Raw genomic sequence first — 14595 nt, 5'->3', positions numbered from 1 at the left:
GATAGGCTGGTACCTCATGGGAGTGGTCAGGTTGAACAGCTAGTGTGCGCTTGTTTTGTTGGGCTCACTGGGCTGGTACCTCATAGGAGTGGTCAGGTTGAACAGCTAGTGTGCGCTTGTTATGTTGGGCTCACTGGGCTGGTACCTCATAGGAGTGGTCAGGTTGAACAGCTAGTGTGCGCTTGTTGATAAGAGTTTAGAGAAATCGCCCTTGTAAATGATTATGTTCGGAGGCTGATAAGAGTGTGAGGCGTTTGGAAACGGGGTTGAAGCAGAGAACATATTAGCAACACAAGTGTAGGTTTGTCCTTTCATGTTTCTAAACACCGTTTTCATTTGACACTGACAAGTCCCAAACGGACAAGTCCTGATAATGACCACAAATGAGTAGTCTCTCAAAAACACCCTAAAAGTTTGCGGTTTTATTATCATATACAGTGTCCCCATAACAGACCTGTGTGGCAAAGCATATATTTGATGTGTTTTTTTCTTCCTTAGCTGCAGAGATGCCTGAGGGACCCCATTCCTCTGGGTCAATTGGCTCTGGTAAGCTTTTGCATCACACAAAGCTAGTGCCGTTTAGCACCGTTCTGTAGTATCTACATTGATTTATTTGTACCACTGGGCCTTAAGCCTACTTGTGTGCTTTTACCAGTTGTCTTACTGAAATGTTGTTCCCTGGACTGAAAAGGGAAATTGATTTACAAAATAAATCAACAAGTCAGGGAGGTCAGATCAGAATAATTGTATAAATAAATGAATGTGCCCTGATGAACACCCTGGACTGTCTCCTTCACAAACCAGTGAAATTGCCTAGATTTAGACGATTCATTACCACGGCATGGCAGAGGCCTATCATTCGTAGGCATCAATGTTTAAATAAGGTTATTTATATCAAGTTTGGGAGAATGTCCGATGTCTCTCAGCACACTCAAATCCGTGGAAACGCCCAAAGTCTGACTAGTATCTAAGTAAGTCACGGAGCCTTGCCTGTCAATTCACAATGTTTTCTCTTGTCATGTCTGTTCGACTGTGTCCTGTTATACTATTGCCAACTACACTTGTCTATCATACATTATTAGGCTATATGATTGTGTCAACTGCATATAGTTGGGGTTATTTGAAAGGGAGTGTGCTGATGACCCAAGGACACAAGGTTCTAATACCAGAATCCTTCATGTCCCAAAAGCTGTAGAGACTTCCAAGTGAACAGAAGGTCTGAGGTCATGCCACAGTTGAAGAACATTGATGCTTAAAAAGCTCCTGATTCTCTACAGTCATTAACGTGTTTATTTGTGTGTTTCCACCCCTGACCCCTCCGATCCAGACCCCCCGTCCCCCCCCGTGCCGGAGTACGTGTTCAAGCCCCCGTCGCGGCCGGACTTCGGCACCATGGGCAGGACAATCAAGTTGCAGGCCAACTTCTTTGAGATGGAAATCCCAAAGTTGGAGGTGTACCATTATGACATCGACATAAAGCCAGAGAAGTGTCCCAGGAGGGTCAATCGGTACGCACACTATTTCATCGACAGGCTACCCCCCACCCACCCAACCCCCAAATAGTGTTCATTCAGTGCGGAACCTGAACGCCAGTGCTGTTGTGTGCGGTGTAATAATGTTGCCTCCTGTGCTATCCCCAGTGAAATCGTGGAGCACATGGTCCAGCACTTTAAAACACAGATCTTTGGTGATCGAAAACCAGTATACGACGGGCGGAAGAATCTCTACACAGCCATGCCCTTACCCATAGGGAGAGACAAGGTGGGTACACCGCCTACAGCTCAATGTTGCTTTTGTCTGTCTTATGCATGTGACACCTTTACCTGTAAAGCCTTGGTACATATTCTAAGCTGACCTCTACCGTTACTCCCCCCCCCCCCCCCCTCTCTCTCTCTCTCTCTCTCTCACTCTCTCTCTCTCTCTCTCTCTCTCTCTCTCTCTCTTACTCACTCACTCACTCACTCACTCACTCACTCACTCACTCCCTCTCTCACTCACTCACTCACTCACTCACTCACTCTCTCTTTCTCTCTCTCTCTCTCTCTCTCTCTCGCTCACTCACTCACTCACTCACTCACTCACTCACTCACTCACTCACTCACTCACTCACTCACTCACTCACTCACACTCACTCACTCACTCACTCACTCACTCACTCACTCACTCACTCACTCACACTCTCTCTCTCTCTCTCTCTCTCTCTCTCTCTCTCTCTCACTCACTCACTCACTCACTCACTCACTCACTCACTCACTCACTCACTCACTCACTCACTCACTCTCAGGTGGAGCTGGAGGTGACCATTCCAGGTGAGGGCAAGGATCGCAGCTTCAAAGTGGCCATCAAGTGGGTGTCGTGCGTCAGCCTGCAGGCTCTCCACGAGGCCTTGTCCGGTCGTCTGCCCAACATCCCGTTTGAGACCATCCAGGCTCTGGACGTGGTCATGAGACATTTGCCCTCTATGAGGTCAGCATGGCTCTCTGAAAACCGTTGTGGTCTTAGTTTACAGTTCCATTCTGAATCCCAAAATCGATCTTTTATTTAATGAATAAATGAAGGAATGAATAGTTCATTTATTCATTCAATGATTCATTCATTCATTCATTTTTGGAAATCAGTATGGATACCCAGCCCTAGTATTGATGTGTTGCATAACTTGGCAGTCATGTAATTAAGGTTACAGCTAAAAAAAAAACAGGTTTTAGTAACACTAACCGAATCAAATTGAATCGTGATAATCGATTCTGAACCTTGTGAATCGGAATCGAATCGATTCCTGAAATTCGAATCGATACCCAGCCCTAGTTTGGGGGTTATCAGACTCGTATTGCCTGTCAAGTGGTTTTCTAGGGGGGAGACTGGGTTTCTGTGGCTTTTCAGTTGGCTTCCCTCGGCTATTGGGATGATAGTTTGAGCTCAGGCCGTTATGCTAATCAGAGGGTGCTATGTGCTAATCCCTGTCCCACAGGTACACTCCAGTGGGCCGCTCGTTTTTTACCCCCTCTGAGGGCTGCTCCAACCCCCTGGGCGGGGGCAGGGAGGTGTGGTTCGGCTTCCACCAGTCGGTGAGACCCTCCCTCTGGAAGATGATGCTCAACATTGATGGTAGGTTTCACTCAGTAGTGTGTGGATTTGCTGTGAATGTAGAATAAGGCCATATGCTGGGGCATGTATGAGAGAAACTCACGTGTGTGTGTGTGTTTGTGTGTTTGTGTGTTTGTTTTAATTCCAGTGTCGGCCACTGCCTTCTACAAAGCTCAGCCTGTGATAGAGTTCATGTGCGAGGTGCTGGATTTCAAAAGCATTGAAGAACAACAGAAGCCCTTAACTGACTCCCAGCGAGTGAAGTTTACCAAGGAAATCAAAGGTGAGACAAAGAATCCTAATTAAATGTGGGTTTTGGGGAGAAGGGGAACTTCTCCATTTCATGTCCATTTCAAGATCTTTCTTGAGGAACACAAAAAACGGTTATCTTACCATGGGGCGACTGTAGCTCAGTTGGTAGAGCGGGTCGTTCAGTGATCGAAGGGTCAGTGGTTCGAATCCCAGCTCCAACTGTCCACATGTCGAAGTGTTCTTGAGCAAGACACCTAACCCCAAATTGCTCCCAATGAGCAGGTTAGCTACCACCATTGGTGTGTGAATGTGTGTGTGAATGGGTGAATGAGAGGTCATTGTAAAGCGCTTTGAGTGCCGCTAAGGTGGAAAAGCGCTATATAAGTGCAGTCCATATACCATTTACCTTAGCTGAGAAAGTGTGTAAGCCTGCTCTGTGACCTCCCAGGCCTGAAGGTGGAGATCACTCACTGTGGGCAGATGAAGAGGAAATACAGAGTGTGCAACGTGACCAGACGACCCGCCAGCCACCAGACGTAAGAACGCACTGCCCAGCCTTCTCACACCCAGCGTACATCGTTTTAGAGTTGAGAGAGGAAGACGGTTGTGTGTCTGATGCTGTAAAGTTTGCCGCCACTGCTCACAGTATGTACATAAGTACGTGTTGCATCGCATGCAACGAGCCAGCTCAGTCAGGTACATGTTCATAAGAGGAGTTTTTATTTATTATTATTATTTTTAAGATATTTTTAGGGCATTTCTGCTTTATTGGGATAGGACAGTGTAGGTGACAGACAGGAAAGGTGGGAGAGAGAGAGAGAGGGGGGGGAAGACATGCAGCAAAGGGGCGTGGGCCGGATTCGAACCCACGCCGCTGCAGGAAGGACTAGCCTTTACATGGTAAGCGCCCCAGCCCATTGAGCTACCAGGGCGCCCCGTAAGAGGAGGTTTCAAGCGACCCTGTCCTGTCGCGTCCGTACCCCTCCAGGTTCCCCCTGCAGCAGGAGAACGGCCAGACGGCGGAGTGCACCGTGGCGCAGTACTTCAAAGACAAGTACAAGCTGATCCTGCGTTACCCCCACCTCCCCTGCCTCCAGGTGGGGCAGGAGCAGAAGCACACCTACCTGCCCCTGGAGGTCAGCCCTACACCTGGTCTACATCACCGTCACATTTCACACATTCGTTTGGCGACGGCCATCAAAACATTAGCTATGGATCGATATTACACAAGAATGCACATCCCATGTCCAAACAGAATACAATAAAATAACCATTATGCTGGTGTATGACCTATTGTGGTGATATTGTATGGTGTCCATACAGGTGTGTAACATAGTGGCGGGCCAGCGCTGCATTAAGAAGCTGACTGACAATCAGACCTCCACCATGATCCGGGCCACCGCCAGGTCCGCCCCCGACCGCCAGGACGAGATCAGCAAACTGGTGAGCACACACTGGGTCACTATAGCACACTGGTGAGCACACTCTGGGTCACTAGCAGACTGGTGAGCACACTCTGGGTCACTAGCACACTGGTGAGCACACTCTGGGTCACTATAGCACACTGGTGAGCACACTCTGGGTCACTAGCACACTGGTGAGCACACTCTGGGTCACTAGCACACTGGTGAGCACACACTGGGTCACTATAGCACACTGGTGAGCACACTCTGGGTCACTAGCAGACTGGTGAGCACACACTGGGTCACTATAGCACACTGGTGAGCACACTCTGGGTCACTAGCACACTGGTGAGCACACTCTGGGTCACTAAAGCACACTGGTGAGCACACACTGGGTCACTATAGCACACTGGTGAGCACACTCTGGGTCACTAGCACACTGGTGAGCACACTCTGGGTCACTAGCACACTGGTGAGCACACTCTGGGTCACTAGCACACTGGTGAGCACACTCTGGGTCACTATAGCACACTGGTGAGCACACTCTGGTTCACTATAGCACACTGGTGAGCACACTGGTCACTATAGCACACTGGTGAGCACACTCTGGTCACTATAGCACACTGGTGAGCACACTCTGGTCACTATAGCACACTGGTGAGCACACTCTGGTCCCTATAGCACACTGGTGAGCACACTCTGGGTCACTAGCACACTGGTGAGCACACTCTGGGTCACTATAGCACACTGGTGAGCACTCTGGGTCACTAGCACACTGGTGAGCACACTCTGGGTCACTATAGCACACTGGTGAGCACTCTGGGTCACTAGCACACTGGTGAGCACACTCTGGGTCACTATAGCACACTGGTGAGCACTCTGGGTCACTAGCACACTGGTGAGCACACTCTGGGTCACTATAGCACACTGGTGAGCACTCTGGGTCACTAGCACACTGGTGAGCACACTCTGGGTCACTATAGCACACTGGTGAGCACTCTGGGTCACTAGCAGACTGGTGAGCACACTCTGGGTCACTATAGCACACTGGTGAGCACACTCTGGGTCACTATAGCACACTGGTGAGCACACTCTGGGTCACTAGCACACTGGTGAGCACACTCTGGGTCACTAGCAGACTGGTGAGCACACTCTGGGTCACTATAGCAAACTGGTGAGCACACTCTGGGTCACTATAGTCGTCCATGATGCCCACAAAACTATAGCTGGTGGCAGAAACAGGAAGCTGGTTTACCAGCGACGTCTTTGTTTCCTAATGCAACTCTGTTGTTCTGCCTGTGATTTCTAGATGAGAAGTGCCAACTTTAATACCGACCCATACGTCCGTGAATTTGGGGTGATGGTGAGGGACGAGATGACGGAAGTGAACGGCCGAGTCCTCCAGGCTCCTTCTATTCTCTATGGAGGCCGGGTAGGTCTAACACCTGGTCTCGCAGTCAACTCGGCGCTTTCCACCGGTGGCATGCTGCCTAACCAACTAGGGGTACCAGTTGTTTAGTTCCCTAACCCACGTCTTCATTTATGACTTTTCTTCTTCTAATAAAAAGAATAGACTTCTTCTTGAGAGTGAGAAAGCCCCTTTGCTGTGTAGTTGACTCTCTTGTTTACTTTGTCTCTGGCAGAATAAAGCGATAGCGACCCCGATCCAGGGCGTGTGGGACATGAGGAACAAGCAGTTCCACACCGGCATCGAGATCAAAGTGTGGGCCATCGCCTGCTTCGCCCCTCAGAGGCAGTGCACCGAGCTCCTGCTCAAGTACGTTAGCGCTGCTGTTTGGGAGCCTCATGCAATTGTACTTCTCGCACATACGACAGGATACTGGTGGGGGCGGCTGTAGCTCAGTTGGTAGAGCGGGTCGTTCAGTGATCGAAGGGTCAGCGGTTCGAATCCCAGCTCCGACTGTCCACATGTCGAAGTGTCCTTGAGCAAGACACCTAACCCCAAATTGCTCCCAATGAGCAGGTTAGCACCTTGCATGGCAGCTACCGCCATTGGTGTGTGAATGGGTGAATGAGAGGCCATTGTAAAGCGCTTTGAGTGCCGCTAAGGTGGAAAAGCGCTATATAAGTGCAGTCCATTTACCATTACTGGGTCAAAATGACCTTGTGATCACATGTGTATGGACCCCCGTACACACACCGAGGGGAGGGACAACACTCATCTCACCATACTGTAAGCCCGCGGTATACGTGTTTTTAACTAGGTGTACGTGTACTAAAGATGGCTACCATGCGCCTGCTGCGCTCCTCTGGGGCGTGGGCTGCGGCTGGTCACGTAGGCCCTCAGAAATGAACGCGCCGCGGCAAACAAGCGCAAAAAATGTGCCAAATAAGTCAAGGCATACTTGACATAATTTGAGTGCTCTCGTCACATGCCTAAACATACCTCTCTTAACCTTCTCAGACAGTTTGTACCTACGTTTTGGATTTGGACCTTGCGCCGACGTAAATTACGTTTTGGATTTGGACCTTGCGCCGACGTAAATTACTATCTGCCGGTTCCCGTGCCCGTCGTCTGACGTGTCTGTGTCTCCGCCCCCCTCCCAGAGCCTTCACCGACCAGCTGAGGAAGATCTCCCGGGACGCAGGCATGCCCATCCAGGGCCAGCCCTGCTTCTGCAAGTACGCCCAGGGAGCAGACAGCGTGGAGCCCATGTTCAAGCACCTCAAGTACACCTACCAGGGCCTGCAGCTGGTGGTGGTCATCCTGCCCGGCAAGACCCCCGTCTACGGTGAGACGGCTTTAGAGCAGAGAACGGGCTGTCAGCACTCTCTCCACTTTCTACTCTCTCTCTCTCTTTCCTTTCTCTCTCTCTCTGTTTCTCTCACTCTCTCCCTCTTCCTCTCTTTCTCTCTCACTCTCTCCCTCTCTCCCCCTCTCTCTCCCTCTCTTTCTCTCCCTCTCTCTTCCTCTCTCTCCCTCTCTTTCTCTCCCTCTCTCTTCCTCTCTTCCTCTTTCTCTCTCTCTCCCTCTCTCCACCTCTCTCTCCCTCTCTATCCCTCTCTTTCTCTCCCTCTCTCTTCCTCTTTCTCTCTCTCTCTCCCTCTCTCTCCCTCTCTCCCTCTCCCTCACTCTCTCTCCCTCTCTCTCTCTCTCCCTCACTCTCTCTTCCTCTCTCTCTCTCCCTCACTCTCTCTCCCTCTCTCTCTCTCCCTCACTCTCTCTCCCTCACTCTCTCTCCCTCACTCTCTCCCTCACTCTCTCTCTCTCTCCCTCTCTCTCTCTCCCTCCCCCTCACTCTCTCCCCCTCACTCTCTCTCCCTCTCTCTCTCTCCCTCTCTCTCTCTCTCCCTCACTCACTCTCTCACTTGCCCGTTGATTGAGCTCATTATCAAATAAAGACACCCGCACACACACACAGACACGCACACACACACACACACACACACACACACACACACACACACACACACACACACACACTCAGTGAACCCTTGAGGCTGGTGCTGATAACCTTCTCTCCTGCTCCGTTCCTCAGCTGAGGTGAAGCGCGTCGGGGACACGGTGCTGGGCATGGCCACCCAGTGTGTGCAGGTGAAGAACGTCCAGAAGACCACGCCCCAGACGCTGTCCAACCTCTGCCTGAAGATCAACGTCAAGCTGGGCGGGGTCAACAACATCCTCCTCCCTCAGGGCAGGTCAGTAACCAGCCCCTCAGCACGCAGTATGTCCAGCGACCGCTCAGGGCTCTATATCACACAGTTACTACCTGAAGTGTTGACTGCAGTGTTCAGCTACACTAGCCATGTTTCCATCCACACGTTTTATGCAAATTAAGTTATATCGAATTAAAAATGCCTTATGGAAACAGTAAAATTCGATTAAAAATCATGAAAATCGACAAAAAGTTTGTACTGTCGATCTCATCGGATTTTCTCTTGTTCGATAAAAGTCTTTTGTGATAAATGCTTTATCCGATTTAAAGCTCTAGATGGAAACGCACGTTCGCCGGCTTTATTCGCATTCATATTTTTAGCGATCCTCACACAATTCGATTGACAAGTGGATGGAAACATGGCTACTGGCTGCAGTCTCTCTCTTAAGACGATGCGGCCAAGCTTAAGAGGTTTCACTCTGTGCGTGTCTGACGGTTGCCTACTTCCTGCCAGGCCTCTGGTGTTCCAGCAGCCAGTCATATTCCTGGGGGCTGATGTGACTCACCCCCCTGCTGGCGATGGGAAGAAGCCCTCCATCGCTGCTGTAAGTCCCACCTCACCTCCCCGACACCCGGGTGGGTCTGTGGGGATCCCAGACAAAACTCCCCCGTTAATCCCTGCTCTACTTTTTGGTTCAGAGTGCTGTTTTTTATTGGAATTTAAATGCTTTCGAAAGGGCATTTCCTGCGAAGCAGTGTAGAGGGGGAAAGTCGCGCACATACAACATTTTTAGATCAGGTGCTGGATCAAAAAACATGAAAAACGGAAAGCAATCCGCACACTGTAGCACCCGTATAGTAGATTTATTCTGTGACGCTTCGAGCCGAAGCTCTTCCTCAGACGCCTCGGAATAAATCAAATCTACTATACGGGAGCTGCATTGTGCGGATTCATTACATTACATTACATTACATTACAGTCATTTAGCAGACGCTTTTATCCAAAGCGACTAACAATAATTGCATTTAACGTAGGAAGAGCCAATGTACTACTACTCACCAGAACTGCATCTTCTTTCTAAAACAAGTGACTAAGAGCATAATCTAGAGCTTTGTTTTTGTCCCGTGAAGCACTTCTTCACCCACATTTATTCCTGCGCAACTTTACAAGGGAACATCCGTCCCAGAGCCTTAAACCCGTGTCCTCCTGCTCTGTGTAGGTGGTGGGGAGCATGGACGCCCATCCTAGCCGCTACTGCGCCACGGTGCGGGTCCAGCAGCACCGGCAGGACATCATCCAGGACCTGGCCACCATGGTGAGGGAGCTGCTGATCCAGTTCTACAAGTCCACCCGCTTCAAGCCCACGCGCATCATCTACTATCGCGACGGGATCTCCGAGGGCCAGTTCAACCAGGTGAGACACTACAAGAGGCTTCACTAGCAGGGCCAGTTCAACCAGGTGATATACCAGAAGAGGCTTCACTAGCAGGGCCAGTTCAACCAGGTGATATACCAGAAGAGCTTCACTAGCAGGGCCAGTTCAACCAGGTGATATACCAGAAGAGGCTTCACTAGCAGGGCCAGTTCAACCAGGTGATATACCAGAAGAGGCTTCACTAGCAGGGCCAGTTCAACCAGGTGATACCAGAAGAGGCTAAGAGGTACACCGCTTAATGAGGATATCCATCCTACTGTGTGTGAATACCCAGTCCAAAATGGAAACCTAGTCCCAAAGTCCTGGCGCTTGTTGAGATCTGAGTCCATAGGGCAGGTAGATGGGGAGGTTTGGCTGTGGAGGGCAGGTAGATGGGGAGGTTTGGCTGTGGAGGGCAGGTAGATGGGGAGGTTTGGCTGTGGAGGGCAGGTAGATGGGGAGGTTTGGCTGTGGAGGGCAGGTAGATGGGGAGGTTTGGCTGTGGAGACCCCCAATGGCTAAGTCACTACGCTACCGCAAAGGACAAGGGAACGCGAAGGGGAACAATCTGCCCCGATGAGATGCGTTTTGTAGAACCACAACAGAACTGGGAGAACATAAGGATCGGTTCTACATTTCCTCGCCAGTTGCCATGGTGATAATGGTAGTTTTGGAGAGGGGAGCTGTGGGTGAGGGACAGAGACTTGTTCCACTAACAGAAAGGCCACAAATGGTCAATAAAAGACGTATTTTTAAACATTGGTGTGCAGAAGGGCACCTTGTTGAATTCATGCCGTTCTGGGGTCCTACCCAGTACTACACTGATAGGGGTACCTAATGAAGAGGCCATGGAGTGTGTGCTTCCGCTATGATATTCACTCTTCAAGAGCATAAGGGTTAGAGATTAGGGATTGCTTTTTGGTCAGTTCCAAAGAGAGCAAGAGTCTGTGGTTTTGAAAGGACCATCCCAACCCCAGTGTAGGAGATGCTTCTTTTAGAACTTTGTTTTGTGGTCTGCACAGGTGCTCCAGCACGAGCTGCTGGCCATCCGTGAGGCCTGCATCAAGCTGGAGAAGGACTACCAGCCGGGCATCACCTTCGTCGTGGTCCAGAAGAGGCACCACACCAGGCTGTTCTGCATGGATAGAAACGAGAGGGTCAGTACGTCGGTTAGAACAGCCTGCGTAAAGTGCCTGCGTAAAGTGCACAAACTAAAGGTTAAAAGGTTAAAGTTTAAAGTCGCACTGAAATGAAAAAAGCATTCTGTCCCATTTTGGTTCACATAATTGGTCATAGTGTTCACCTATTCATCGATGTATGCCAGAAACTTCACAAAATTCTACTTTTGTTGTAATCTTATATCAAAGTATATAATTTCTTACTTCCTGGAAAACGGTAACGTGCAATGACGAGAACAGGTACCTTAGATTTTAGGCCAATAATCTCACGACATCCACCCGTCAATCAACGCTATCCTTCTATCGAATCTGTCTAAAGTTCTTAAAACCCGTCCACTTCTCAATGTTCCAATCAAATTCCTCTAAACATATGTCCCACCCTGATAGCTTGTTTGCGTCGGAAATACGTCAAACTACAGAAGTTAGATGATCTCAAACGTCCGTTTAAGTGCGACTTTAAAGGTTAAAGTCCCACTGATTGTCACACACCTGTGTGTGAAATTTGTTCTCCGCATTTGACCCATTTCAAAGACAAGAAGCTCACCGAGGGTGTAATTGGTGTCCGTTAGTGTTCTGACATCAAATTCGCCGCAAAGAATGAATCCTGCAGGGTTTTATTGATAATTTTATGAAATCCATTTGTATTGAAGCGACCGTTGTAGATGTGTAGATCAATCCGCAGAGGGGATTCAGGAAGCGGAACTACTTACGGTAGCTATTGTTATTGTTTATGTTGCTAGGCTACCTAGTTTGCGTAAGTTTACACACGTATGTGCTGAGACTAAATAGTTCTATTTAAAAAAGCCTTTCCAGATGAACTAGAATCTTACTTTATGGCGAATTATATGTCAGAACGGCAACTAACACCTAGGTGAGTTTTTTGTCTTTAAAATCGAGAGTTGTTTTTGAATGATTTTTCAAGATGCCCTTCCACATCAATTGTATGATCAAAACGGTGGTAGAGCAATTATCAACTTTATCGAAAATGCTAGTTTTGTCAACGTTTTGATCTGAACCATTGTATATGATCATAAGTAACCTTAAAACAGGGCTAAACATGCATTTTCCCTTTACTACTCCTTTAATTGTAAGCTTTCAAATGATGTGCCATGCACTGAAATCTGAAATATTTGAAGAAGACATGGTTCTGTGAATGTTGGTTCACCTGACATCATTCAGCAGAGAAAAAGGGCTTCAGTGCTGTTCACACTTCTCACAGGACATGGACTTTTGACGACAAAATATGACTTTTTAGTGATCCTAAAACTTGTTTGTGTTACCGGTATGTGTTATACTTGTTTGTTATATTGAGTGGGTTCTTCGCAACTTCAATTTTCCTAATATGAAAAAAAGGAAAATAGTTTTTTTTAGTTTTTTTAGTAACGTATTTTGCCCTCTAGTGCGTTTTGAGGACTGCCTGCATCACAACCAAACTTCCAGTGGAGGTCATAATTGTGGTGTGATAAGTTTTAGTAAAAATATTTTCATTAGGTATCTAAGAGTGTAGCTGGATATTATTTTAAGACGAATTCACTCATGCTCTTCTTGTTTTTTGCAGGTTGGGAAAAGTGGCAACATCCCTGCAGGCACCACGGTGGACACCAAGATCACCCACCCATCCGAGTTTGACTTCTACCTGTGTAGCCATGCTGGCATACAGGTAAACAACCGTGTTGGCAAAAATAATAATTTTTAATTATAAATTGAGTAATTCTAAAATCAAACTCAAAATTCGGTGGAATGAAAAACCGTGTTCTATGGCTTTTAAAAGGTATAGAAAGATTTCTCTGAAAGAGACTTAGTTCTCAAGTTCCCTCTAAGTGAACTATACCTAACGTGTGCCGTTGTGTGTTTCCAGGGGACCAGCCGGCCGTCTCACTACCACGTGCTGTGGGACGACAACCACTTCACCTCCGACGAGCTGCAGGTGCTCACCTACCAGCTGTGCCACACCTACGTGCGCTGCACGCGCTCCGTCTCCATCCCGGCCCCCGCCTACTACGCCCACCTGGTGGCCTTCCGCGCCCGCTACCACCTGGTGGACAAGGAGCACGACAGGTACGGCGCTCGCCGCTCCTCCCTAGCAGCCTTGTTCCCAGTTCTCCTCACTCAATACCGTTGTGTAAGTGAGAAAACCACTCACAATGAGGAAGACTAGCCAGGCCTGAATTACCCATAGGCCTCCATTGTTTCTGTAGTGGCTTCATGTACCAGAATTATTGCCCCTTTTCCAGTGGTTCTAAATTGTTAGTATTTGCGACCATTTCTCTATCCATTGCGACAGAGATGTTTAATTGGTCGCACCAGTGTCAGGAGAGTGTAGTGATGTGATGAGGGCCAGTGGTCTGTAGTGTTCAAGCCAGTGATTTCAAAATCGAATCACTTTGTTACGGAAAAAAGCTCATTTGCTTCACCAAGTATCCTATCCGCCATGTTGGTGCCATCAAGTCATGCGCTGGTGCCACCAGCTGGGAAAGTTCTCCTGGAGCTCTGCACATAGTCTGGGCCGTGTTCATAGATGAGGGATCCCTTCTAGATGGGTAGGATTTGAACAGGCCTTGCTCATATCTGTGTGTAGAGTGCTGTATCTGTTGTGGACAAGACCAAGAATGAGTCCACAACAAGGTTATTATAGTTAACGAAAACTAACTAAAAAACGAAAACTAGGTGTGAAAAAACATTTTAATTAACTGAAATAAAAATAAAAACTAGACTTTACAAAAAAAACGATAACTAACTAAAACTGTATTGTGTGTTTACAAAACTAACTAAAATAAACTAAAATTAGAGAGAAAATGTTCTCAGTTTTAGTCTTTTTCATTTCATACATAAGCCTAGTATTTTGGGTGGATATGAAATCTATCCTCCATTTTATTTAGCTGTGTCCCTGCGCAGGGGTAACCTGACGTGCGCCAGATGGATTGAAACAACGTGAGCTTGTGAGATCAGGATGGTCTCACCAGGCTAGCACAGAAGAAGAAAAACTAAAACTAATACTGAAACTAATAAAAACTAAACTAAAACTAAGCATTTTCAAAAAATAAAAAATAAACTAAACTAGCAAACCTGCTTTAAAACTAATAAAAAAAACTGAAATTTAAAACAAAAAGTTAAAACGATATAAAAATAAAAACTAATGAAAAAAGCAAAACTATTATAACCTTGGTCCACAACTCTCCAAAAACCCACTAACCGTTCATCTGTCTGTGACGTCCACAGTGCGGAGGGCAGCCACACGTCGGGACAGAGTAACGGGCGCGACCAGCAGGCCTTGGCCAAGGCCGTCCAGATCCACCAGGACACCCTGCGGACCATGTACTTCGCCTGAGCCTCAGGTCGAGGCCCGCCGCCGCCGCCACCTCCGCCCCGCCCCTCGGTGTGTCGGGTGTGGGGAACTACGCAGTGGGTTTGTGCCACCTCACCTCCACCCATCCGGAAAGGTCCATCCCCCAGGAAAATACCAGTCATCACAAACACATCATATTCCCCCCAAATGTCCGTAATTGTATTTAAACCCACACATGCAAAACCCGGTATACCCCCCCCCCTCCCCCCACACCTTCCTTGATATTAGGCTGGAATATGGAAGTGAAACAGGGTTGGGGGCGGTGGCGTCTATTTTACACATTGTACATTTGTGTGTATT

General features: G+C 48.2%; 1 protein-coding gene across 4 annotated transcripts; it reads left to right on the top strand.

Annotated features, from left to right (window-relative positions):
* The first annotated feature begins 503 nt into the window (after positions 1-503).
* ago2 (argonaute RISC catalytic component 2) lies at positions 504-14508 on the top strand. Of its 4 annotated transcripts, XM_084454893.1 has the most exons (19): positions 504-546; positions 1328-1508; positions 1641-1761; positions 2285-2466; positions 2969-3105; positions 3233-3367; positions 3785-3872; positions 4325-4472; positions 4660-4779; positions 6049-6171; positions 6383-6516; positions 7308-7492; positions 8240-8399; positions 8871-8961; positions 9577-9771; positions 10794-10928; positions 12508-12609; positions 12808-13007; positions 14169-14508. In XM_084454893.1, the coding sequence occupies exons 1-19, from the start codon at positions 507-509 to the stop codon at positions 14275-14277; spliced, it is 2586 nt and encodes an 861-aa protein (XP_084311019.1). In that variant the 5' UTR covers positions 504-506; the 3' UTR covers positions 14278-14508. The 4 variants fall into 4 exon arrangements, with proteins under 4 accessions (XP_084311019.1, XP_084311020.1, XP_084311018.1 ...); XM_084454894.1 differs by lacking the exon at positions 504-546 and having other exon boundaries at positions 1367-1508; positions 6049-6195; XM_084454892.1 differs by lacking the exon at positions 504-546 and having other exon boundaries at positions 1367-1508; positions 6049-6217; positions 6369-6516.
* Positions 14509-14595: the final 87 nt, after the last annotated feature.

Source organism: Borostomias antarcticus, assembly GCF_949987555.1.
Source record: "Borostomias antarcticus genome assembly, chromosome: 21".
NCBI classification, from domain to species: Eukaryota; Metazoa; Chordata; class Actinopteri; order Stomiiformes; family Stomiidae; genus Borostomias; species Borostomias antarcticus.
The sequence above is the reverse complement of the archived record's forward strand: the minus strand, read 5'-3'. Positions and strand labels throughout refer to the sequence as shown.

Bases quoted from the DNA above. Each gene is read 5' to 3' on its own strand.
- ago2 (XM_084454893.1), top strand. From the start codon at position 507: ATGCCTGAGGGACCCCATTCCTCTGGGTCAATTGGCTCTG. The intron at 3,106-3,232 runs GTAGGTTTCACT...TTTTAATTCCAG, and splicing joins GATGATGCTCAACATTGATG to TGTCGGCCACTGCCTTCTAC. The intron at 10,929-12,507 runs GTCAGTACGTCG...TGTTTTTTGCAG, and splicing joins GCATGGATAGAAACGAGAGG to GTTGGGAAAAGTGGCAACAT.